At 42.7% G+C, this 24,758-nt stretch overlaps 1 protein-coding gene and 1 long non-coding RNA gene across 5 annotated transcripts in view; one reads left to right on the forward strand and one right to left on the reverse strand.

Moving 5' to 3' along the window:
• ADCY2 (adenylate cyclase 2) overlaps positions 1–24,758 on the reverse strand; it is a 483,719-nt gene that overhangs the window by 33,612 nt on the left and 425,349 nt on the right. For all 4 annotated transcript variants that reach the window (XR_006279108.1, XM_038390427.2, XM_043508479.1 and 1 more), the window contains exon 17: positions 2,513–2,632. Coding sequence is in view for 3 of the 4 variants with exons in the window: in XM_038390427.2 (XP_038246355.1) it covers positions 2,513–2,632 (120 nt within the window). In the remaining variant the exon portion in view is untranslated. The remainder of the gene's footprint in view (positions 1–2,512; positions 2,633–24,758) is intronic.
• On the forward strand, positions 3,985–6,726 carry LOC122458828. The gene is made up of 2 exons (XR_006279109.1): positions 3,985–4,477; positions 6,617–6,726. It is a non-coding gene; the product is annotated as an uncharacterized LOC122458828 (long non-coding RNA).

Here is a 24,758-nt window from a genome sequence, read left to right on the forward strand (position 1 = left end):
CAACTCCCTGGGCTACTTCCCCATGGCCTCCTCCCAACACCTTCTTTATCCTCACCATAGAACCTTCCTCCTGGTGTCTGATAAAGCTTGTACACCTCAGTCCTTCAACAGTCCGCATTCTCACTCTCAGCTCCTAGTACCTCTTGCTCCCAGATCCTCACACACACACACAACAAACTGAAGTGAACTCCTTTTTAAAATCCAGGTGCCCTGATTAGCCTGCCTTAATTGATCCTAGCAGCTTCTTGATTGGCTGCAGGTGTTCTAATCAGCCTGTTTTAATTGTCTCCAGAAGGTTCCTGATTGTTCTGGAACCTTCCCCCTTACCTTACCCAGGGAAAAGGGACCTACTTAGCCTGCAGATAATATATATGCCTTCTATCACTCGCCTGTAGCCATCTGGTCTGACCCTGTCACACCAGTTACTAGAAACAGTCACAATACCATGAAGAGCTGGGTATCTTAGTAAGACACTGGATAGTGTCAAACAGAATGTTAAAAACTTATCCTTTGTTTTGGTGAAAAACCCCCTCAAAAGAATTATAAAAGCACAACAAAATAACATATGACAAAAGAGAATATAAGATGTTTCTATTTAAAATAAGATTAAAAATAAATTAGTGGACTGACAGTTTTTCCATGTATGTACATACAGAGGACTGGGGAAGGTTGAGGTCAGTTTATTTACAGCAGAAGCTCTTTAATCATATCCTTACATATTAAAGAAATGTGCTACCAAATAAGCAATCAGCTCACACTAACAGATCAGGAGATAAATGTTTGACACCTCCTGAAAGCTTCCTGGATGCTAGAACTCCTTGCAACATATCAAATTCCATAATGTCTCAATTAAGAAAAGAGACTACATTTTTATTAAAATTTTTGCAAAAAATATGCTCCTTCTTTAGAACCACTGACCTAGAAATAAAAATGTGCATGAAGTTTATCCCCATTTAGATTAATTGCTTTCACACTGACATAAAGTGAAAACTAGTGAGAGTTGAAAGAGATCAGTCCGCCAATCAGGCCCTGGCTGATTAAACATTTCTTTCAGAATTAATTAAAATGATGTTTATAATTAACACATTATCTAGTCAATCTTTACAACACCTCTCTGAATTAGTCATTATTTTCATTTTATAGATTTGAAAATTATGCCAAAGATGTTGAGTGGCTTGCCCATGGCCACAGAGGGAGACAATTATTAGAGGCAGAACTTTTGAGAGTTTAAGCCAGGAGAGACCATTACATCATCTAGTCTGACCTCCTGTATATCACAGGCCATTAAATTTCACAGTTACTCTGTGCTGAGGCCAATAACTTGTGTTTAGCGAAAGCATATTTTCCAGAAAGGCATCCAGTCTTGGTCTGAAAGACATCAAGAGATGGAGATTCCACCACTCCTCTTTGTAATTTGTTTCAATGTTTAATCATTCTCAGTGTTAAAATATTATGTCTAATTTGAATAGATTTTGTTTCTGCTTCCAGTCATTTGTTCTTGTGATGCCTTTCTCTACTAGAATAGAAAGCCCTTTAGGTATTTTCTCCCCATGAAGGAAATTAGACATTAATCAAGATACCTCTCAATCTTCTTTTTTTGATAAGCTAAATAGATGGAGTACTTTAAGACTCACTGTAAGGCAGTCTTCAGCCCTCAAATCGTTCTGTCTTTTTTCTGGACCCTCTCCAAATTTTCAGCATCCAAGAATCACACTAGCCTCTTTCCCCCGGCCCCCCATAGCATTGCACTGGAAGCTCATGTTGAATTGCTTGTCCACGATGACCCCCTAATTCCTTTTCACAATCACTGCTTTCCAGGATATAGTACCCCATTCTGTAGGTCTGAGCGCCCCTCCTTGTTCCTAAATGTATGACCTTGCATTTGACTGTATTACAGTAAACTTGTTTGAATGGGCCCAATTAACCAAGTGATCCAGATCACTCTGTTTGACTGCCCTGTCCTCATCATTATTTACTACTCCACCAATCTTTGTTTCATCTGCAAATTTGATCAGCAGTGATTTTATATTTACTTTCAGATAATTGATGCAAGTATTGAATAGTGTCAGGCCTAGTACCGATACTTCTGGAAACCCACTAGAAACACACCCATTTGATCATAATTCTTCACTGACAATTACTTTGAAATCTTTCAGCTAGTCAGTTCCTAATCCATTTAAGGTGTGCTCTACTGATATTGTATAGTACCATATTTTTAGAATTAGAACTCTAGAGTTCTTGGCTACTAGAACTTCCTCTAAAGCTCTTTCTTAATCTGAAATTCATTGACATTCAAAGTTAGGGTCTGATTTTCAGAAGAGCTGAGGCCCTGCACCTCTCCTTGACTTCAAATGAAGTTGTGAGCGCTCGGTACCTCTGGAAAAAAAATCAACTCTTCGGAGGCTTCTTGAAAAATCCTCTGAGCCACTAAGCCTCAAAAGGTCCAGTGACAGTAGGTTTAATGTAGACATTGCAAATTATAAATGAAGAAAGAAATGTAAAATGAACTTACTGGTAGGTAAAAATAGTTGTTTTGTATATACCACAGTGTTTGATCACTTGATTCGGGAAAACTTGCATTTGATGAATTAAGAATCGGGATGAAAACTATCACAGGATCATCCAGGAAAAACTAGAATAAAATAATATGAAGTTTGTTCGTGCCTTCAGTGGTGACAGATCAAAGAAGTAAACGGCATGAGAGGGAGAAGCTCAATCATTAATTACTTGTCTTAATTGTAAATTCTTTTCTATTGTAAATAGAAAAATCAAAAGGAACATGATCATTTGATTGCCTTGTGCCTAGATGCTTCAGACAAAAACAACTTTGTTAACCTATATCTGAAGCTTTCTATTTGAATAAGAGATGAAAGGCTGTTATATTAAGCTCTAAACAGCAGCTCTAACACACTGAAGGCCACAATAAAGTGAGCTTACGCATATAATATTCCATGTATGCACCTCAGCCTTACCTCTTATTTAAGTGAAGGAAGACTTACAGAAAGAGACTCTTTATTCAGTTCAGTTTTAAAGGCCCAAGCCTGCTCCCATTGAAGTAAATAGCCAAACTCCTGTTTATTTTGATGGAAGCAGAATCAGAGGTCCCAAATAATTTTTGAATTGAATGTAATGGGGTTTATTTTCAAATTACCATCATGTGTGCCCACAGTGCAAAAGAAATACATCATGAAGTACTTTGATGTAAACTTATATTTAGGCTGGGCAGAATTACATTTTAAAAATAATTTTGACAAAGAATATTGATGTTTATTTTAAAGCATTTTTAATTCAAATTTTCACAACTGCAAAATTAAGGAGAGGTCAGACAGTAAATATTTAATGAAAATAGACATTGAAATTCAAAAAATTAAAGCTTTTTAACTGTTAAAACACACATAGTCAACATCACATATCAATATATGCAAAGAAAATATAACTAAATAATACTTAAATAAGTTCTCAAACAGCATTTTTGTTACTTTGTCTATCTTTGTCAAAATTTCTATTGTCGTTGATGAAAATATTTTTTGTCAGCTTGTCTCTGTATGGTGACATCAACATTACTAATAAAAATCTAACCCTTCCAACTTACATTCATCTATCTTCAAGCACTGCCATTAAGCAGTCTACAACAATCTGTGGAACTAGAAACATAAGTTTTATTATACTATGAACACGTACCCAATGCCAGGTTGTTGGCAGCACTGGGCATAATGCTAGGTAACTCGGGAGGATGGAAGACCATGAGTGTTGGTGAAGCCTCCTGCTCTAGACCTAGGCAAGCCAAAACTCCTCCATAGTAAACCTTCTGCAACCCTGAGGCTATGCAATGGCAAACAAACTAACATAATTACACAAAAAAAAGTGCTAGCCTAAACTGGTATCAGCCGGCTGTAAGAGCATGTCTGTGTCTGTAAGCAGATATGGAAGGGGATGTTTAGCAATAGCCTCCGTGAGATAGAAACTCGAGTATGACCAAATAAGGAAGGGCTTGAACAATGCAAATATAATTGGCTGCGCTATGAAACAGGGCAACAGGTGATTGGGTGCATATGCTTATGTAGCTGAGTGAAAAATAGGTATAAATTGTATGATGTAATCTGCATTTGGTGTGCAGGATTTGAGACAGTTCAGTCTCCCTGTGCCATATCTGAAGCTTCAAATAAACTCTCTGCTTCTCCACCCCCGTTGTGGTAATTGGGGCGATGCACACCGGGCAGCAAACCCCCCCTGTTGCTTGTCTCGGGCACTCTGTGCCGGCAACAGTTTTTGGCGCCCAACGTGGGCTTGAGGTTGCTATTTAGCCTTGCCCGGACCCCTCCCGGCGACAACGGACGCCCAGCGCGCACCGGTGAGTTCATCGGGGGCCTCGGAGGAGACGTGATTTGATCGACCCCGGAGGGCACAATGGTGCAACGTGTTCATATAGTGGAGAAGTGACTGCGGGTGACGGTGTGGAACCGGTCCCTTGGATAAGGTAGGAACAGTCCAGTGGTCTGGACTTACCCTGTTAAGACCTGGGAACACCCAGTGTCATCCGGGAACATGGGACAGGGACAGAGTACTACAGGCAGGGCGCAGTGCACGCCCCTGGAATGCATTCTAGCAAACTGGAAAGTGTTTGGGTCGGATCCGATGACTAAAAGCAAATTAAGAAGGTTCTGTACAGTGGACTGGCCTCAATGTCAGCTAGAGGACCAGGAAAGGTGGCCACCGGGAGGGTCAATTAATTATAACACGATCCTCCAATTATTCCTGTTCTGTCAGCAAACAGGTAAATGGAATGAACATCTGTATGCGCAATCGTTTATGGCTTTACGAAATAGAACAGATATTTCACAAAGGTGTAATTTGACTCCGACAGGATCGGTAGTAAGTAATGTTAGTCCCCAGACCTCCCCTTCAGTTGTAATGGCAGATTCGGTGTCCCCTTCGGCCCCAATGCCCCCACCATATAAAGACAGGGTGCCTCGGGTTCCAGAGACTGCCCCCTCAGCGGGATTCTATCCTTTGATTACCGAGACTTTTGTGGCCCGCCCAGGAGCGGAAGGGTGCCAGGCCGCTACCATGCAAGTTTACACCCATGTGCCTTTTAATCCAGTAGATTTAGCAGCCTTGCCCCTCCCTTAACCCAGCCACCCTTTTGCCAGAAATAGAGGAACAGGAACACGACTGTTTGGATATCATAGATGCCCAATACTCCAGCCGCCCAGACTTAAAGGATCGACCACTCCCAAATGCGGATTATGAGTGGTACACCGATGGTAGCAGTGCTGTGACAGATGGGCAAAGGAGGGCGGGTTATTCTGTCTTGACCCTCCATAATACCGTGGAAGCTGAGGGTTTACCCGCCGGGACCTCTGCCCAGCTTGCCAAACTAGCAGCCCTGACCCGGGCGCTCGAACTGCCAAAAGGAAAACGGATCAATATTTTTACCGATTCAAAATATGCTTTTGGAGTGTTCCATGCTCATGCTGGCCTATGGAAGCAAAGGGAAATGCTGACAGCCCAAGGCTCCCTGGTCAAGCATGGACCCCAAATTCTCCGGCTCCTAGAAGCCGTACAACTCCCCTCGGAAGTGGCGGTGGTGCACTGTAAAGCCCATCAAAGGGAAGATCAAGATGTGGCCGGGGCAATGCCCGGGCGGACAGAGAAGCCAAGCATGCTGCCACCCTGAAACCACCAAAAACTGAGAATGCCCATATGCATGCCCTTATCCCATCAGTAGGGGAGCTTCTGAGCCCTCAGTACTCTGGCAAAGACAGAAAACTGGCCGATAAACTCGGTCTCCAGGAAAAGGAGGGATGGCTCCATCCCCCAGAAGGGAAGATCCTCCTACCGAAGGGCTTGATCCGGCCAGTACTGCAGAAACTGCACCAGACTACTCACGCCGGCGGAGAAGCTCTTATCCAGTTAATGGGTAAATACTTTTTGACTTCTGGACTCCGACCCCTGGCTACCCAGGTACAAGCCGACTGTTTAGCCTGCCAAAAGAATAACCCTCGACCGGGACATCCAGTACCACCAGCTACCCTGGAACCCACTCCGGGCCCCAGACTGGTTTGGCAAATAGATTTTACTGAGCTTCCCCAGACCCAAGTGTTCAAATATCTCCTCGTCTTGGTGGATCGATTGAGCGGATGGCCCAAAGCCTTCCCATGCCGTAATTGCACTGCCTCAGTGGCCTCAAGTTTGTTAAGGAGATCATTCCTCGCTTCGGGCTTCCCCAGTGGATGGAATCTGACAACGGGACGCACTTCACATCAAAAATCATTCAAAACATATCTAATGCACTACAGATCCCCTGGAAGCTCCATACCCCCTGGAGATCGCAAGCCAGTGGCATAGTGGAGCGTATGAATCAGACCCTCAAGCGACTCCTCTCGAAAATTTGCCAGGAAGCCTCTCTACGATGGCCCGATGCTTTGCCCCTCATCCTGCTCCGCGTCTGCGCTCTCCCAAAGGGCAGATTAGGGTTTAGTCCCTTCGAGATTATGTTTGGAAGGGCATGGCCTATGAACGGGACACTGGTTCTGGCAGGGGAGTGGGAAATGGGGTGCGGCTTCTTGTCTCAGTACATGTGCTCTCTGTCTGCTGTTCTCTCTTCTCTCCACAGGTATACCAAAGACTTACAGCCTCTCCCATTGGATGCTCCTGTCCATTCCTTGCAGCCAGGCGACTCCGTGCTTGTTTGTACCTGGAAAGATGAGCCTCTCCAAGAGAAGTGGAAGGGACCCCACACTGTCCTGCTGATTTCCCACATGATGGCAAAGGTTGAGGGACACAAAAACTGGATCCACCACTCTCGCCTGAAGGCTGTGCCCACTCCTCCGGCAACGGGACGGTGGACCATCCAGCCCATCAACAGTTCGTCCGCCGACGATCTTGGACTCAAGTTATTGTTTAAGAGGCACTAAGAGGGTTGAAGGGGTCTACTTGTAGCATAGCTGCCCCATCCGGCTACACTGTGTCCCTCCTTTGCCTTAGACAAGAAGCCTCCGCTAACCATGCCTGGTTTGCTGGAAACAGCACCTGTCAATTTTATCTCTCCCCTAGTAAAAATGTTACTATTCCCCTGTTCAATGGGACGGCCTGGGATCAGGGAGAAGGACGAATATATTATCCTCCCTCTGTTGCCACTACAAACAAAGCTGGTCTTAATGGCAAGGTAGCCAACAGTCAGGCCTTTTATATCTGTGGTAACTCTGCCTATAAATGGATACCCCACCACTGGCACAGAAGCTGTTATGTGGGATATCTTATCCCTCCCCTTCGGGTCACAGCCCAACTGCCGTCTGGCCGTCCCCGGCATCGGCGTTCTCTGTATGCCACTCCCGTACCCATTAGTGAAGGGGATAGATTCGGTATGATTCTTATCCCAGGCTATGGGGTGGGTAAATTGGCCAAACTCTATCGCCAGCTCTCTGTATTCCTCACCAGGTTCGCCAATGATACCTTGGCCATAGGAAAAAGCCTTAACTCGGAGCTTTACCAACTCTGGTTGCTGTCCCTGCAGAATCGCCAGGCTTTAGATTACCTTCTGGCTTCACAGGGTGGGGTGTGTGCCCTTATTGGAGACGAATGCTGTACTTATGTCCCAGAAAACTCACAGGATATTAACAAGCACATCCTGTCAGCTGAACAGGCTTTCAACTGGTGGAAAGCCCAGGAAAAAGAGCCCACTATTTTTGACTCACTCTGGGGATGCCTGCCTAAGCTGGGGGAAGACATTGTTTGTCTTTTGCTCACAGGTGCCATGCTATGTATTATTACTCTCCTCATGCTTGCCTGTTGTAAAGCCCTCCTACATAAAATTTGTATTTCCCGCTCTCCGGGAACCCCATTATATCCTCTTATCGATGACTCCAACTCCTTAGCGCTTAATCGATTTTTGTCTTCAGAATATGAGAAAACTCAGTCAAAAGCTTGTTGAGTGTTTTCAAAGGAGGGAGTTGTTGGCAGCACTGGGCATAATGCTAGGTAACTCGGGAGGATGGAAGACCACGAGTGTCGATGAAGACCTCTTGCTCTAGACCTAGGCAAGCCAAAACTCCTCCATAGTAAACCTTCTGCAACCCTGAGGCTATGCAATGGCAAACAAACTAACATAATTACACAAAAAAAAGTGCTAGCCTAAACTGATATCAGCCGGCTGTAAGAGCATGTCTGTGTCTGTAAGCAGATACGGAAGGGGTTGTTTAGCAGTAGCCTCCGTGAGATAGAAACTTGAGTATGACCAAATAAGGAAGGGCTTGAACAATGCAAATATAATTGGCTGCGCTATGAAACAGGGCAACAGGTGATTGGGTGCATATGCTTATGTAGCTGAGTGAAAAATAGGTATAAATTGTATGATGTAATCTGCATTTGGTGTGCAGGATTTGAGACAGTTCAGTCTCCCTGTGCCATAACTGAAGCTTCAAATAAACTCTCTGCTTCTCCACCCTGTTGTGGTAATTGGGGCGACGCACACCGGGCAACGAACCCCCCCTGTTGCTTGCCTCGGGCACTCTGTGCTGGCAACAAGGTGAAATAGGAGACTAAGTAAAAAAATTAAATAAAAGAATACACAAGGGGGAAAAATACATAGAAATGTTGTCAGTTTCCATGAACCAAACACCAATTACTTCTGAAGTACGTGTTTGTATTTTTCTCTCTTTTGTCCAACTGCCTCCACCTGCTATCTCACTTATGTCACTTTGGAGATTCTGTAGTGCCTGTATACATGGTATTTTAATGTAGCATTCTCTTTTCTCTCCATTAGAGATAGCTGAGCCTCTGCATTCACATCCTTGGGCATGGAGTGGGGAGTGGAAAGAAAAGAAAGCTATATTTTTATTAACCCCAATGTTTACCAGTATTTCAGCAAACTAGCACTAAGTTCTTATTTTCACCTTTAATTTATATTCCAAGCAGATTTTTCTCTCACATTCACATAATCTATCCTCTGTTGTGGACCGTGTGCAATGCAGGATGACAATGATTGCTGCACGGATGCTCCTTTGAAGAGGAACCTAGGATGAGCACTTTTGTGCTTTTCTAATTTATCTGACCTGAAGACAGTACAAATGCAAGATAGTGATGCCAGGTTCTTTTCAGCTTTGTAACTAACTTGTTAGCTTCCAAGTGTGTTTGCAATGAGGTATTTAGAGTGAAGTTGCATGTAATCTACTACAATCTAATCTAACAAAATCAAAAACACATTGTTTAAAAATATACCTTTATCACAAATTAAAACTAATATTTTCACAAAAATGCAAGGTTAAAATAAAAAAGAAATGCATGTAGGGCTTTCTTGTGCCTTTAAAACATGGCCTCACTCTGGGGCCAATTCAGAGGGGCACAACTCTCCCATTCGTAGTTCCCAGAGGCACTGTATATGGGATATGCAGATCTGAGAGAGTTTTAGGAAATATAGCCATGGCTGCAGCTTTTGAAAGGATGCAGGGTACACTCCCTGCCCATGTAAGGCCATCCTTGCTGCACAGCACAGAGAGGGATAGGACCATAACATGGCTCTCTCTGCACACCCTTTGAAGAGTCAGGGCTGCATTAAGCACTGCTTTTGTGCAGTACTTGCTGAGTGCAAGAGCTAATTGGGATGTTTCACCTACTTGTGTACCTGTGCTGGACCAGACAATCTTTCCCTTGGATGCTGTTGCTTTTTTAATGCATTTTTATCATTAAATAGCTGACATTGTAATTATTTATTTGTATTACAGTAGCATATACGGGCCCTGAGATACGCACCTCATTATGCTAGATACTGTACAGAGAGATCATAAGAGACAGTCCCTGCCCTGAAGAACTTGAATAAATAGAACAAAACAGACAAAGGTTGGGCAAACATATTATTATTATTAATAATCAATTTATTAATTATTATTATTTATTATTATATGCTAGAACGATATGTTGAAGAAATCAAGTCTGAAGAATCGGCAGAAACAAAAACCCTCTTTCACTGTTTGCATTTGCATACAGGTGCTGACTTATTTTGCCAGTTTCTAGAGCACCACATATTGGCCACTGCTATGTTCTTAACATTTTATATGTGTGCACTGAGCCAAAATGGGTCTTGACTTCTAATATACCCTTTTACAATCTGTACGTTTCTACATTAGTTTATTTTTGTTTTTTTAAAACATGTTTCAGCTAGTTTTAGATTTGATGACAAAAACACAGAGTATCATTTTTCAAATATTAAAAAAAGTAAACAAAGAATTGTAAACTTCCTGCTTTACTTAGCTGCCTAAGGTAAATGTCACAAACTCGTCAGATTTAAATTCACTGAATAAATATGATGACACAACCATGTAGTTAAATAAGTTTACCTTCTCCCTTAATATATTTACAAGAGTCTGTCAACAGATGCTAGACACAGTAAAATTTTGAAATAACATTGAAGAATTTAGTTACACACCTTCCATTAACATTAATGGAAATCACAGAGATAAATCTTACCCTTCTTTAGATATCTGACACTAGAATTCATTTAAGGGCTAAGCACTGGGAACTGTGTTTTATGAGGCCTTAATCAAACCCACCCAATGTAATAAATCACCATAATATACTAAATTAAACTCAAATTTTCCTCTGTAATCCCTGTATTATATCATCGTTGTACCCAAAAGGAATACTCTGTAGAGGCATAAAGATTTCTTCATTGAACTATAAGTGTATCTTTTTGAGAAACAGCTTGTAAGGTAAATCTTATTTAAATATATAATATGTGTGTACATCAAGACTTTAAAATATATCACACTATAAAAATAATTTATAGTGCCAAATTATCTGTGTAAATTCACGTGTTTATAGATTCCAAGATCAGAAGGGACCATTGTGAACATCTAGTCTGATCTGCAAAACACGGGGCCATAGACCTCCAAATTAATTCCTGCTTCAAGTAAAATAGCTGTGGTTGAATTAGAGCATATTCTTTAGAAAACAAATCCAATCGTGATTTAAAAATTGCCAGTGATGGAAAATCCACCACAGTCTTTCATATGTTATTCCAATGTTTAATTATTTTCATGTGCCTTATTTCCAGTTGGAATTTATTTGAATTCAACATCCAGCCACTGGATTTTGTTACACCTTTGTCTGATAGATTGAAGAGCCCTCTATTTTCAAATTTCTGTTCCCCATGTAAGTACTGACAAACTGATCAAAATCACTCCTTGATAAGCTAATTAGATGGAACTCCTTAAGTCTTTCACTGCACAACATTAACACAACTTACATCGACATCTACTTCTTGAGAAAATGCAAGAAACAAAACATCATTTTCAGAGGATTCACCATCTATAACCCTCTGATCATTTCCTACAACTCCAAATATGCTGAACAGCTCTGCAGAAGGACTTCAGAAAAACTGAGAAACCATCTCCTGCACCTCACAAACTCCAGAAGGGACCACTCAAACAAGAAAGAGGAGGTTTCTTACCTGTAACTGGAGGTTCTTCAAGATGTGTGTGGTCCCTATCTGTATTCCACTGAGGGTTATACATGCGCACCATGCACTCAAAGTTAGAGAATTTGAAAGTAGTGTCTGTTGGTCCACCCATGAGCCCTCGCTTGCCTCATGCTTCTGTCTGAGGTGATAAAAGGCAAGGCGGACCGACTGCATCTTCTACATCATGAATCAGACAGATCCATAGCAAAGAGGAAGGAGGGTGGGAAGTGGAATACAGATTGGGACCACACATCTCGAAGAACCTCCAATTACAGGTAAATAACCTCCTCTTCTTTGAGTGATGGTCCCTATTGTATTCTGTTGAGGGTGATTGAAAAGCAGTACCTAAGTTGGAAGAGGGTACGAAGATGAGGATGGAATGGTTGTGAGGAGAACTGCCATGCCGAAGGAAGAGTACGCTGCAGAGTCCTGCACTAGCGTGCAGTGTGTTGCAAAGGTGTGCACAGAACTGCATGTGGCTGCTTTACATATGTCCTGATACAGCGCATCTAGAAAGGGAGGCCATGGTGGAAGTCTGGGCTCTCCTGGAGAGAGCCTACACCTCGGCGAGGGGGTGGGGAAAGAGGCAGGCCTGATTGTTGGGAATGTAATGCAACCTGAAATCCATTTAGAGATTCTCTGGGTGGAGATAGCCTGTCCCCTGAATCTCTGTGCTACTGCCAAAAACAGTCTGGGGACTTCCCGATAGATTTCATTCTCTGCACGTAGAAGGCTAAAGCTCTTCAGATGTCCAGGGAATGGAGTCAGTGTTCCTCTGCAGATGTGTGTGGCTTTGGGACGAAAACAAGTTAGTGAATGGATTGATTGATGTGAAATGGGAAGATCAGCTTTTGTAAAAATTTGAGATGCAGGCATAGGAAGACTCTTTCTTTGTGGAAAATTGCAAAAGGCTGGTCTACCATCATAGCTCTGAGTTTCCAATCTTTCTTGCAGAAGTGATAGCAAAAAGGAAAGCTTCTTTCATGGAAATGAGTGATATAGAGCATGATGCCATCAGTTCAAAAGGGTGTGATTGATTGGATGTGTGGGAAGGTTCTGATGAGGCCCTTCCAAAATCTAGTGGTTTGTGGCTGTGTAAAGACAGAGTAACCTTCCACAGAGTTGATGGTGAGACCTCATGCCTTCAAGTACAGACTGTAGTCCAGGAGGAGGGAGATCCCTGCTGATTCTGGTAAAAATCCCTTTTGTTAGTCCCAAATGTTAGAAACATTTCCAGTTGGCCCCAAAAGAGAATTCCTTCCTGCTGCATCTGCTTTAGAATGGACCTGTTCTTCAGCCATCTTGCACGGCTGAAGAACAGATCCATTCTAAAGCAGATGTCCATCCAAATACCACGCTCTGAGGTGGAGCGCCTGTGAATTGGGATGTCTGATCTTGCATTGCACTGTGTCAGTATATCGGAGAAGGTAAGGATAGGAATTGGTAGACAGTGAAGGAGAATGGGAAACCAGAATTGTCTGGGCCAGCAGAGGCCAATAAGAATGACCATCACTCTGTCTTGTTGGATCCTGTGGAGTACCTGAGGCAGGAGTGGAAGAGGAGGGAAGACGTAGTTGATTTGGTTTGACCAGGATAGTAGAAAAGCGTTGCTCTGAAAGTGGTGGCCGAAACCTCCCCACGGTCCATTCGCTCTTTATATGTGAGGTGAATAGGTCTCTGGTCGGAATCCTCCATCAAGTGAAAATGTCATGTACTACTGAATCGTGAAGTTCCTACTCGTGGTTGATCACAAAATGTCCGCTGAGTGAATCTGCAAGCACGTTCTGTGTCCCCGGAAAATAGGCTCTGGATGAGAGGATCTGGTGATTGATGCACCAAATCCAGAGAGTGATCAATCTTGTGCCCTTGTTTGTTGATGTGGAAAACAAGATGAGATGTCTGACAAGATGAGAATGTTGGATCATATTAAAGAAGTTCTGTATTAAAATCACAAATGAGTTTGATGCCCCATAGTTTAAATTCCAGAGGATTACTAATTAAAAGGTCTCTTGGTTTTTGTGTGTTTGTGTGTGAATAAATATGAAATTGAATGGAATGTTATAGCTATAACTAACTGCTTACTACGATTCTTTCTGTATTCACAATACATGTGGCATTTTGCCTTTTCCCCTTTAATAAGATCCTGCTGGTTTTTATTTTTTGGTATAACATTTTGGTGGAGAATTGCGAAATAGGGAATACTGGTAAAAAATCTCAGTTAATGTAAATATTGGTGTGCACACCACCAGCTCTATTGAGCTAGGCATTTCTATTAGGTTAACCAGACCTGCTGACTTCTGGGAAGGTAGCAGGGAAAAGCAGGTTAACCAGACCTGCTGGCCTCCGGGAAGATAGCAGGGGAAAGCATATAGATTAAGCTACAATTACTAAACCTAAATCCTATTGTTCACTGAGGTATCAGGGGCAGCAAGAAGGCCTAAGGACCAGGCTCAGCTACTCACTGGAATAAGGAATAGCAGATTCAGAGAATCTAGGCTGTGTCACTCGCTGACCTGTGCCAAGTGTGATGAGGAAATTTGATAAGCTATGATTTCAGAATCTAGACTGTGTCACTTCCTAAGTAATACCAGGAGTGACAAAGAGATTGAAATATCCATGTTAAGATGTTTAAAAGAAAACAGGGTAAGCCAGTACCAGAGGGAGGAATGGAGTCAGAAGGAACTCCAACCTCACCTTTTGTTAAAAAAAATTACACCTTTTAAACAAATCCTTCAAAAATTTGGGCACAGTCCTTGGACTAAACAAGCCGTAGCTGATGTCTGCACTATTTCGGACCTAGAGGATAGATTGGTAGTATATCCTCATATACAAACCTTCTAGTGCTGCCAAAAGAGATGCAGCAGCAATTTGATTGTTGTGGGAGGCACGTAAGGATTCTTACCTCCGCTTGTCTTCATGTAAAGAGGAAAAGGCACAAACGGAAAAGGTAGCAGACAATTGGAAGGTGCTGGCTACAAATACCCAAAGTCAGCTGAAAATAGTGAAAGAGGCACTCCAAGAATCCAAAAAGAGAGAAAGATTCCTGGCAGACCAAGCTAAAGCCTCTGAGAAAATTGAAAGAAAGAATCATGTGCTCCAAGGTATGGTAAAGAAATTAACCTTGAAGCAGGGCAGAGCACCTGCAAATCATAGTCGTGAATCATTAATTAAGAGTCGGAGACAAAAATTGGGCTTTGCCTCTAAACAGGTAGCAGCCATTACAGCAGGTGAAAGGGGAGAAGGTCCTATGTACGGCACCCCCAGGCATAATTACAAAGAGAAAAGAGAGTGAAAAAATTAACTCTGCCGAGGCTGGAGGGAATTAAGCAGTTAAACTTTGTGAAAATGTTAGAAAGGAAAAGTGTTAGAGCATTCTTGGTTTCTTTGCAGCTATTCTGAAGGAAAAAGGCCCTTTTCCAAAGGAATGTCTGTAAATTACCCAGGCAAAAATAAACTATCTGATTAAAATCATTTGACTGGACAATTTAGTCAAATTTGCTAAAAGAACATAAGGGGGTTCTATTGGAACTTAACTGCCTCAAATGTATAAAGAAAATGTAAGATGTAAAAAACAGAGCAGTGTGGAAGGGATGTTAAGGAAAAGAAAATGTGTATGTATCTATCTGTGTGTGTGTAAATATGTAAAGTTCTAAGGACCAACTGGTTTTGTTTTTGTTTTAAATAATGCCACTAAAAATCCATTTGACTCTTTAATTCAAAGTTGCAAAACTGACAGACCTTTTTGCTAGATACAGGTAATTAGTGTTGTTTGGCTTTGGGATTTGGCATTTAACACTTAAAAGGTTTCAGAGTAGCAGTCGTGTTAGTCTGTATTCGCAAAAAAGAAAAGGAGTACTTGTGGCACCTTAGAGACTAACAAATTTATTTGAGCATAAGCTTTCGTGAGCTGTAGCTATATGCTCAAATAAATGTGTTAGTCTCTAAGGTGCCACAAGTACTCCTTTTCTTTTTTGAGAACCCTTAAAAGGTAACTCAATACTTTACAAAATTTAAAATGTTTTTAAGTTGTGGCTGCAGCAGGGCAGTCAAAATCAGGAGAATAGAAAAACAAATTCTGGATTCTTTTTGTTTGTTTTATTTTTGTTTGTTTGTTTGTTTTTGTAACAAAATAGCAGATGAGAGCTGTAGTTAAAAAAAAAAATTAAAAAAGACAGTGCCCCTATGAAGCAACAGCAGGGGTGAGGTGCACAAAACAAAAAGAAGCAATGTTAGAAACACTGAGTCTTAAAATGGCTCTGAGTAATCAGACTTACTTGAATAACGATACATAAAAACTCTATAAGCACAAAAGAAATAGTTACACCTTATGTAAAAATGGATATGGATAATGTTATAGAAGTTAAACTATGGAAGGAATGGAGTACTTGTGGCACCTTAGAGACTAACAAATTTATTAGAGCATAAGCTTTCGTGAACTACAGCTCACTTCATCGGATGCATTTGGTGGAAAAAACAGAGGAGAGATTTATATACACACACAGAGAACATGAAACAATGGGTTTATCATACACACTGTAAGGAGAGTGATCACTTAAGATAAGCCATCACCAGCAGCAGGGAGGGGAAAGGAGGAAAACCTTTCATGGTGACAAGCAAGGTAGGTTTCAGAGTAGCAGCCGTGTTAGTCTGTATTCGCAAAAAGAAAAGGAGTACTTGTGGCACCTTAGAGACTAACAAATTTATTAGCGCATAAGCTTTCGTGAGCTACAGCTCACTTCATCGGATGAAGTGAGCTGTAGCTCACGAAAGCTTATGCTCTAATAAATTTGTTAGTCTCTAAGGTGCCACAAGCAAGGTAGGCTAATTCCAGCAGTTAACAAGAATATCAGAGGAACAGTGGGGGGTGGGGTGGGAGGGAGAAATACCATGGGGAAATAGTTTTACTTTGTGTAATGACTCATCCATTCCCAGTCTCTATTCAAGCCTAAGTTAATTGTATCCAGTTTGCAAATTAATTCCAATTCAGCAGTCTGTCTGAGGGGTTGGAGCAAATGCGGTTATATCGTAGTGCTTGGCTGTAGACAATGGATCGAGTGGTTTGATCTGGATGAATTCATACCACTCGATCCATTGTCTACAGCCAAGCGCTACGATATAACCGCATTTGCTCCAACCCCTCAGACAGAGACAAACACCTACAAGATCTCTATCATGCATTCCTACAGCTACAATACCCACCTGCTGAAGTGAAGAAACAGATTGACAGAGCCAGAAGAGTACCCAGAAGTCACCTACTACAGGACAGGCCCAACAAAGAAAACAACAGAACGCCACTAGCCATCACCTTCAGCCCCCAACTAAAACCTCTCCAACGCATCATCAAGGATCTACAACCTATCCTGAAGGACGACCCATCACTCTCACAGATCTTGGGAGACAGACCAGTCCTTGCTTACAGACAGACCCCAATCTGAAGCAAATACTCACCAGCAACCACACACCACACAACAGAACCACTAACCCAGAAACCTATCCTTGCAACAAAGCCCGTTGCCAACTCTGTCCACATATCTATTCAGGGGATACCATCATAGGGCCTAATCACATCAGCCACACTATCAGAGGCTCGTTCACCTGCACATCTACCAATGTGATATATGCCATCATGTGCCAGCAATGCCCCTCTGCCATGTACATTGGCCAAACTGGACAGTCTCTACGTAAAAGAATGAATGGACACAAATCAGACGTCAAGAATTATAACATTCAAAAACCAGTTGGAGAACACTTCAATCTCTCTGGTCACTCGATCACAGACCTAAGAGTGGCTATACTTCAACAAAAAAGCTTCAAAAACAGACTCCAAGGAGAGACTGCTGAATTGGAATTAATTTGCAAACTGGATACAATTAATTTAGGCTTGAATAGAGACTGGGAATGGATGAGTCATTACACAAAGTAAAACTATTTCCCATTTCCCTCCCACCCCACCCCCCACTGTTCCTCTGATATTCTTAAAAAGAAAAGGAGTACTTGTGGCACCTTAGAGACTAACAAATTTGTCACAAATTTGTAACAAAGGTGCCACAAGTACTCCTTTTCTTTTTGAGAATACAGACTAACACGGCTGCTACTCTGAAACCTCTGATATTCTTGTTAACTGCTGGAATTATCCTACCTTGCTTGTCACCATGAAAGGTTTTCCTCCTTTCCCCCCCCTGCTGCTGGTGATGGCTTATCTTAAGTGATCACTCTCCTTACAGTGTGTATGATAAACCCATTGTTTCATGTTCTCTGTGTGTGTGTATATAAATCTCTCCTCTGTTTTTTCCACCAAATGCATCCGATGAAGTGAGCTGTAGCTCACGAAAGCTTATGCTCTAATAAATTTGTTAGTCTCTAAGGTGCCACAAGTACTCCTTTTCTTTTTGCGAATACAGACTAACACGGCTGCTACTCTGAAACCTATGGAAGGAATGTGCATTTGCCCCAGAACATGTGCAGGGTATATTGTAGAAGGGGCAAAAGAAATGCAAACATACCATGCTACTTAATTAAAATGCTATTAGGGCTCCAAAGGGAGCCACAATAGGTTAGGTTTTCTTTTTCAGATTGCTGTGTGTTTTGGAAGCAGAAGTTAAAAGTAATCAAAACTCTGGTGAAAGTTGATTGTGTTCCTTTTAAGATAGAGTCTCTGAGCTGCTGATGGCTTTAAATCCAAAAGCAGGAAGCGTCTGTGAAAATGCAAATTACCTAAATGATAAAGGAAGAAAAGAACTAGCAGCACAAAGGAGCGGCAGATAAAGGATATACCTGGTCAGCAAACAAATTGTCTAAATAAAAGGCATGGTATAACAAGATAACTATAATAAATTTAATGATAATAAGTACCCCTGTAACAATGTATAGTGTGTATGATTTTTGGAAAAATCCTTTAAGGTCATAAGGTAATGATGCTTCTCAGCTATTACCGGTAAATAAATAAACTTAAAACTTAACACAGCAGGAAAAATGTTATAAACTTGGTCTGCTGTATAAGAAGGAAAACTGAGGTACCCCACCTCATGGATTTAATGACTAAACAGTGGATAATTTCCCCATAACCCTTAAAAGATAGAAGCCATTGAAACCTGGCCTGCTTATAGAACAAAAAAACAGGAAAATATGGGGGTAATTCCTCTGTTTTGCCTGTAATCAGCAAGGGTATTTGTAAAAGAAATATTTTAAGCAATAAACTGCCACCCCAAAAAGGGGTAGAAACATGTTCTTTTGTCTTTCAGAAAATCAGGAAAAGCTGATGCCAGCTGAAGAGCAACCCAATACCATGAATCTACTGTCATAATAGAAATTGTGTTTTGTGTTCTATGTTTTGTCTTGTCTTGCTGCTAGCACTGTTCTGTGTTTAAAAAATAATAAAAAAAATACTGCAGAGCTACAGGTAATTAAAAATAAATTAAGCTCTCTGTCCCAGCTACGGGACAGCCTGATACAAAAACAAGTACATGCCAATATAGACTTGGTCCACATTGGTCTGGGTAACCTAAAAGCCCGATGGAATCTTTGGAAATGGCTTAATACTACCACATGGCTTATGCATAAGAACAAAATTTAGAAATAGGAAACTACACAGCCATAGCTACGGGATGCACTGAAATGCAGATACTTGCCTTAGCTACTTTGGAACACGAAATGTTCTGGGGCATATTGGGAAATATTAAGGGTTTGATGCATTTGTTAAAACAAAGAAAGAGATCACTGTTTGACACTTATCAATATGAATGGATGCAATACGTTTCCAGTATTGTAAAACCAGACTTGTTAATGGGAGAAATTGTTGTCAAAATTGCACACCAACAGTCCCTGGAGGCAAAGGTATTGAAGGTTAGCCCACTCCCCATATTACACATGGGATCCTTCTGGTTACCCTGGACTTCGAGCCAGTGGGTGGGGAGGGAGGGAAGCTATTGGACACTAGAGGTTGTACCGAAGGGACTCCTCAAACGCGGGTGTGCCTCACCTTGCCTGTTGCCCCAGAACCTTGTAGTAAAGATACATCACTAGGATCATGTATGTGGGATGAATTGGAATCACAAACTCAAATTGCCTCACAGTACTGTCTCTCGAATAGGCTACATAGAAAGTAACACTGATGATTATAAATCTTAGTGTCAAAAGGGGGATTATGTTGGATCATATTAAAGAAGTTCTGTATTAAAATCACAAATGAGTTTGATTCCTGATAGCTTAAATTCCAGGGGATTACTAATTAAGAGGTCTCTTGGTTTTTGGTACTGTTTCTCTCCCTCTATGTGTGAAACTTGCAAGCTGCTAATTGTGTTAGTACATTCTAAGACAGAGTCTGTTCTCAGAGCAATTCTTTGTAACACTACTCCTCACACAGAGAGAGACTCAAAGCAATACTCTGTAACAACAGAAACAGCACCCAGAGACTCCCCACCCTTTTGTTGTATTCATCTCGCTTTGTTTACACTTGTGATTAAAATAGAGATAGAGGATGTATGTGGATGGATGCTTGGTGTGGATATTAACTGAATGATCAGGGAGGTGCCAGCCTAAGAATCCAGTGTCCATCGGCTGAAGAAGGCGTCAAGTGGAAATAACCAGAGGACCCCCGGAGGGCAGACTGGAATCCACCCAACAGCCTCAAGAATGGGAGAACCAAAGAACAAGATAACATCTGGCAGCACGGAGCCGTCAGGAATGTGCCATCTGCTGATTGATTCAGCAACAGCATGATGAAGCAATTCCCATAGACTGGCATAGGAAGAAATTCCTATAAAAATGGACTCTAGAAAGTGAGAACTTTGGGGTCTGATTCTGCAAACCAACTTCCAGGAGCATCAGATGAGCATCTGACAAGGCCCTGCTTCCTCCTCATGTCCAGGCCACCTGGCCAGTGGCTTGGCATGAGCAACTCTAAGGCTGGTAACTATGATAACAACCTTGCAGAACCTCTCTCTGTGTGTGTGTGTGTGTATGTGTATGAATGAATGTGTGAATAAATATGAAATTGAATGGAATGTTATAGCTATAGCTAACTGCTTACTACGATTCTTTCTGTATTCACAATAAATGTGGCATTTTGCCTTTTCCCCTTTAATAAGATCCTGCTGGTTTTTATTTTATTGGTATAACAAGAACATGATGGAAACAGATGAATGGGAGAAAGGATTGGCATGCCCTCCTTACAGCTTGGAGTTCCAGGATATTAATATGCATCTTGGATTCTTGGGGAAACCATATTGCTTGTGTCTTGTGATTGTCGATGTGCTGTCCCCAGCCTAGGAGGGATGTGTCTTTGCTGATCGTCTTGTCCGGGGAAGAGGGAACCCCTATGCATATACGCTGTGGGTCTGTCCACCACTGAAGGGATGACCGTAACCTTGCAGGGGCTGTCAGCATGAGATCCACGGTGGGACATTTTGTCAAGTAAACTGTCTGAAGCCACATCTGGACGCAGAAGAGGCAGAGTCCAGTGAAGGCAGTCACATATGTACACAAAGCCATGTGGCCAAGAAGGAACAGGCAAGTCTTGGCAGGTACATAAGGATGTTTGACAATGTTGAGTTATGATGTCTCTCATTGCTTGGAACCTATTCATTGGTAGGTAGGCCTGTGCTGTGACTGAATTGATGGTAGCCCCTATAAAGTCCAGGGATTGTGTGGGGTCTAGAAGTGATTTCTCAACACTGATGCTGACTCTGAGGGATGAAAGATGGCCAAGTAACATGGAGGTTGATGCTTGGGTTTCGTGCCTGGATGAGTGCGGGTAGAAGCCAGTCATCGAGATCTGGAAATATGAGGACCCTGTAATGTCTGATATAGGCCTCTATGATGGAGAAAACTTTGGTGAAGACTCTGGGAGTGGTGCCTATTCTGATGGGAAGCACACTATACTGGAAATGGTGAGTGCCGACTGTGAATCTCAGGAAACGGCTGTGGGCCTGATGAATATCCATGTGGAAATAAGTGTCCTGCATATTGAGAGCCGTAAACCACATGCCTTTTTCTAAGGATGGGATAATCACTGCCAACGTGACTATACGAAACTTGAGTCTGAATGAAGCAATTGAGATGATGGAGATAGAGGACTGGGCTTCACATACTTCCTGATACCCAAGAAGAAAGGTAAGTCAAATAAAACTCCGCTTCCTGATATGCATTCTATCACTCCCCATTGTAGTAATTAATCTCTTGGGTGAGAATGATGTTATCAGAGTGATAGGGAGGGTTTTTCTGGAGGAGGTAGCATTATGAATTTGATCATCTAGTCATGATGCATGACATTCAGCACCCATTTTTCCATTTGTATTGCATTCCACACTTGGGAAAAGAGTGCTAAATGACCCTCAAATGGGGTAAGAGGGTCATGAAGTGGTAGACAAAGGGGTTGGTGGCTCTCAAGGTTGTCTCAGAAATATCTCTTTGTTGTAGTTTGTAGCTGTGAGGAGGAAGCCTGTGAAGGGGGTCCCAGGAGGCGGGATCTCCGGGTTTTCTCTCACTTCTTGGTGGCTCATAAGGTCTCTGAGGGCAGAACTCGGGGTACCTGTAGAGTTGGGTAGATGCTGGGCAGTGGAATTTATGTTCTGGACAAGAGTGTAGATGCCCAGTGAGCGAAGAGTGGTTCTGGAATCCTTGTGGGGTATGTAGCGAATCATGCATCTTTTGATTGAAAATATGGTAATAACTGAAGGGGAGGTCTTCAATTGTGTTTTGCACCTCCCTAGGGAAACCATACGAGTGGAGCCACGATACCTGACACATAACGGTGGCTGTAGCCATGGCCTTCAAGGAGGTATCTGCTGCGTCCACTGCCAATTGGAGTGCTGTTCTGGCTACCAGCTTCCCTTTCTCAATGATCGCCCAAAAACTAGTCCTGTCGTGTTGATGGAGACTATCAGTAAATTCTCAAATTAGCTGTAATTCAGGAAGTCATATTTGTCTAGAAACGCCTGATAGTTCCTGATCCTGAATTGAAGACTAGATGAGGAAAAGACCTTATGCTTCAAAAGATCCAGACACTGCTCTCCTTGTCAGATGGTGTAGAGCAAGAGTGCTGTTGTCTGGCTTGTTCAGTCACTGCTTGGACAACCATAAAGTTTTGGGGGAGTTATCAGAAGAGGAACTCAGACCCCTTAGCCAGAATGTAATAGCATCTTTCAGCCCCTTTGGGACTAGGCATGCATGTGGCCAGGGTGTGCCATACTGTTCTCGCAGGCTCAAGAATGGCATTTTTAATAGGCAGTGCAACTCTAGTTGGTCCTGAGGAGTGGAGGATATCCAGTAGTTTGTGCTGGGTAATCTAAATTTCCTCCAGCGGAATCTGGAATTCCCCTGCAATTCTGTGCAGCAGATCTTGAAACTGCCTGAAGTCATCCGGAGGTGAAGAAGATGCTGTAGTCACTGCTTCATCCGGAGATGAGGAGGCAAATCTTTCTGGTTCTGGTGGCACCATGAGAACTGGGCTAAGGCTCTTCTACCAACAGATCCAAGTGCCTGCTAGAAGGAGCTCTCAATGGAGAGGCAGGTGAAGTTTCTCTTGCAGACTGGGCTGGTTCTGAGGAGGGTATTGGGACCAGGGTAGTATGGCTAATAGGCCGTATCCGGGGGATGTTGAGGTGGTCCTCACAGCATGGGGTACCAGTGGATCTGTGGTGGCTGAAGTGGTGGGTGTTGCCAAGACCAGGACAGCCTCCATGAATGCAAGTATGGATGGTTAGTAAGTATCAACAGTCCCTCCCCAGCTTCCTATTCGTTGGTGGATGAGAAGGCAGACTCTGGTTCCATTGGTGGTACCGCTGGAGCCAATGACAGGGTGTAGTCCATTGGAGTGGATGGAAAGGGGTTCCGCAGTTGAGGCATATCCCAAGGGGGAGAAATAATTTCCCTAGAGGTAGAAAGGCCTGACAGACCCCAGTTCTGTCAAAGTGAATACATCCTGGGGCTCAAATACAGTTCCCGATTTCCCTGGTGATAGAGATACCCTCTCTTTACTTGGTACTGGTGTTGGTGCCATGGACTTCCCCAGAGCGGGCAGATTCCGCATCTTGTGGGGCATCAGTGCTGACAGTACTAGTGGACTAGTGCTCAGAACCACCAGATCCCATTGTTTGTGGGACTTCATTTCATGTCTATGGGATTTGGTGTGTGCTCTGTCTCTGTGGCTTGAGCTCATGGAAGGAGTGTCCACTTCCTTCGTCTTTGACTTAGCCCCATGCTTATGGGTATACTTCCTTACCTCTTGACTAGGCCCTGGCATGGGATCCATAGGGGTAGTTCCACCGGCACCAGATTCAGACTTGGTAGCAGGAGGTGCGCTGATGTATGGGGGGGGCAGGGAGTCCTCTGGCCTGGGTCTGAATGAGGCCTCACAGTGAGTTCAATGAGATGCTTCTGGAGGTAGAGAGCCCGGTCTTCTCAAGTACAGCTGGGGAAGGACTGGCAGATACTTCACCTGGGTGAGATGTGAGCTTTCCCAAGCAGTAGAAGCAGTATTGGTGTTTCTCACATACTGAGAAGAAGTGCAGGCAGGAGGCACAGAGTTTGAAGCTCTGTATCCTGGGTATAGTCTGGTACCCGCACATGGATACAGGGGAGGTAGTGGGAGTGAAGAGAAATTCTCTGATTCTGGGTGCACGGTGTGCATGCATAACCTTCCACTGAGGGTTAACCTTCCACATCACTTGACGAATCATCATCACATGTTTCCACTCTGGAAAGAAAAAATTCATGAAACCTACCTGGAGATCACGCAAGAAACCCAAATCAACTATCAAAAACACTGACGAGAGCAATCCAACATAGTAACAAAAATGGAACCAACTACAACTCCACAAACCACAGAATACCACCTCTGAGAGAAACCATGGCACCCGGACCCACCACATAGACACTACATGACACCCTAACATTATCTATTTATCAAGACCAACCCTAACAGGAACTGAATTATCTGTATTCTCAAGAGACTGATCTTCTGCTCCACCACAGAACCTGATACCATGCTAACATGTGGAGAATTAGAAGTATTCGTTCACCGACTCCACCTCAAACAATTCTTTCACAACAGTGACGACACTACCCACAACTACCAAGTCCCCATAGACAGATAAGAAAAGAAAGAATCATTTGATTGGATACCCCACAGTGGATTAAACTGCACACTTGATTGTTACATTGATTGCTTCAGGAAAAAACCTGATTGAGATCCCTAGCAAACATCACATCCATGACAATCTCTCCACTGCTGAAAGGACAGGTATACAGATCTTGAAACCCAACCACCAGATAGCAATCCAACCAGCAGACAAAGGGGGTGCCA

Source organism: Dermochelys coriacea, chromosome 2 (assembly GCF_009764565.3).
Source record: "Dermochelys coriacea isolate rDerCor1 chromosome 2, rDerCor1.pri.v4, whole genome shotgun sequence".
Lineage (NCBI taxonomy): Eukaryota > Metazoa > Chordata > Testudines > Dermochelyidae > Dermochelys > Dermochelys coriacea.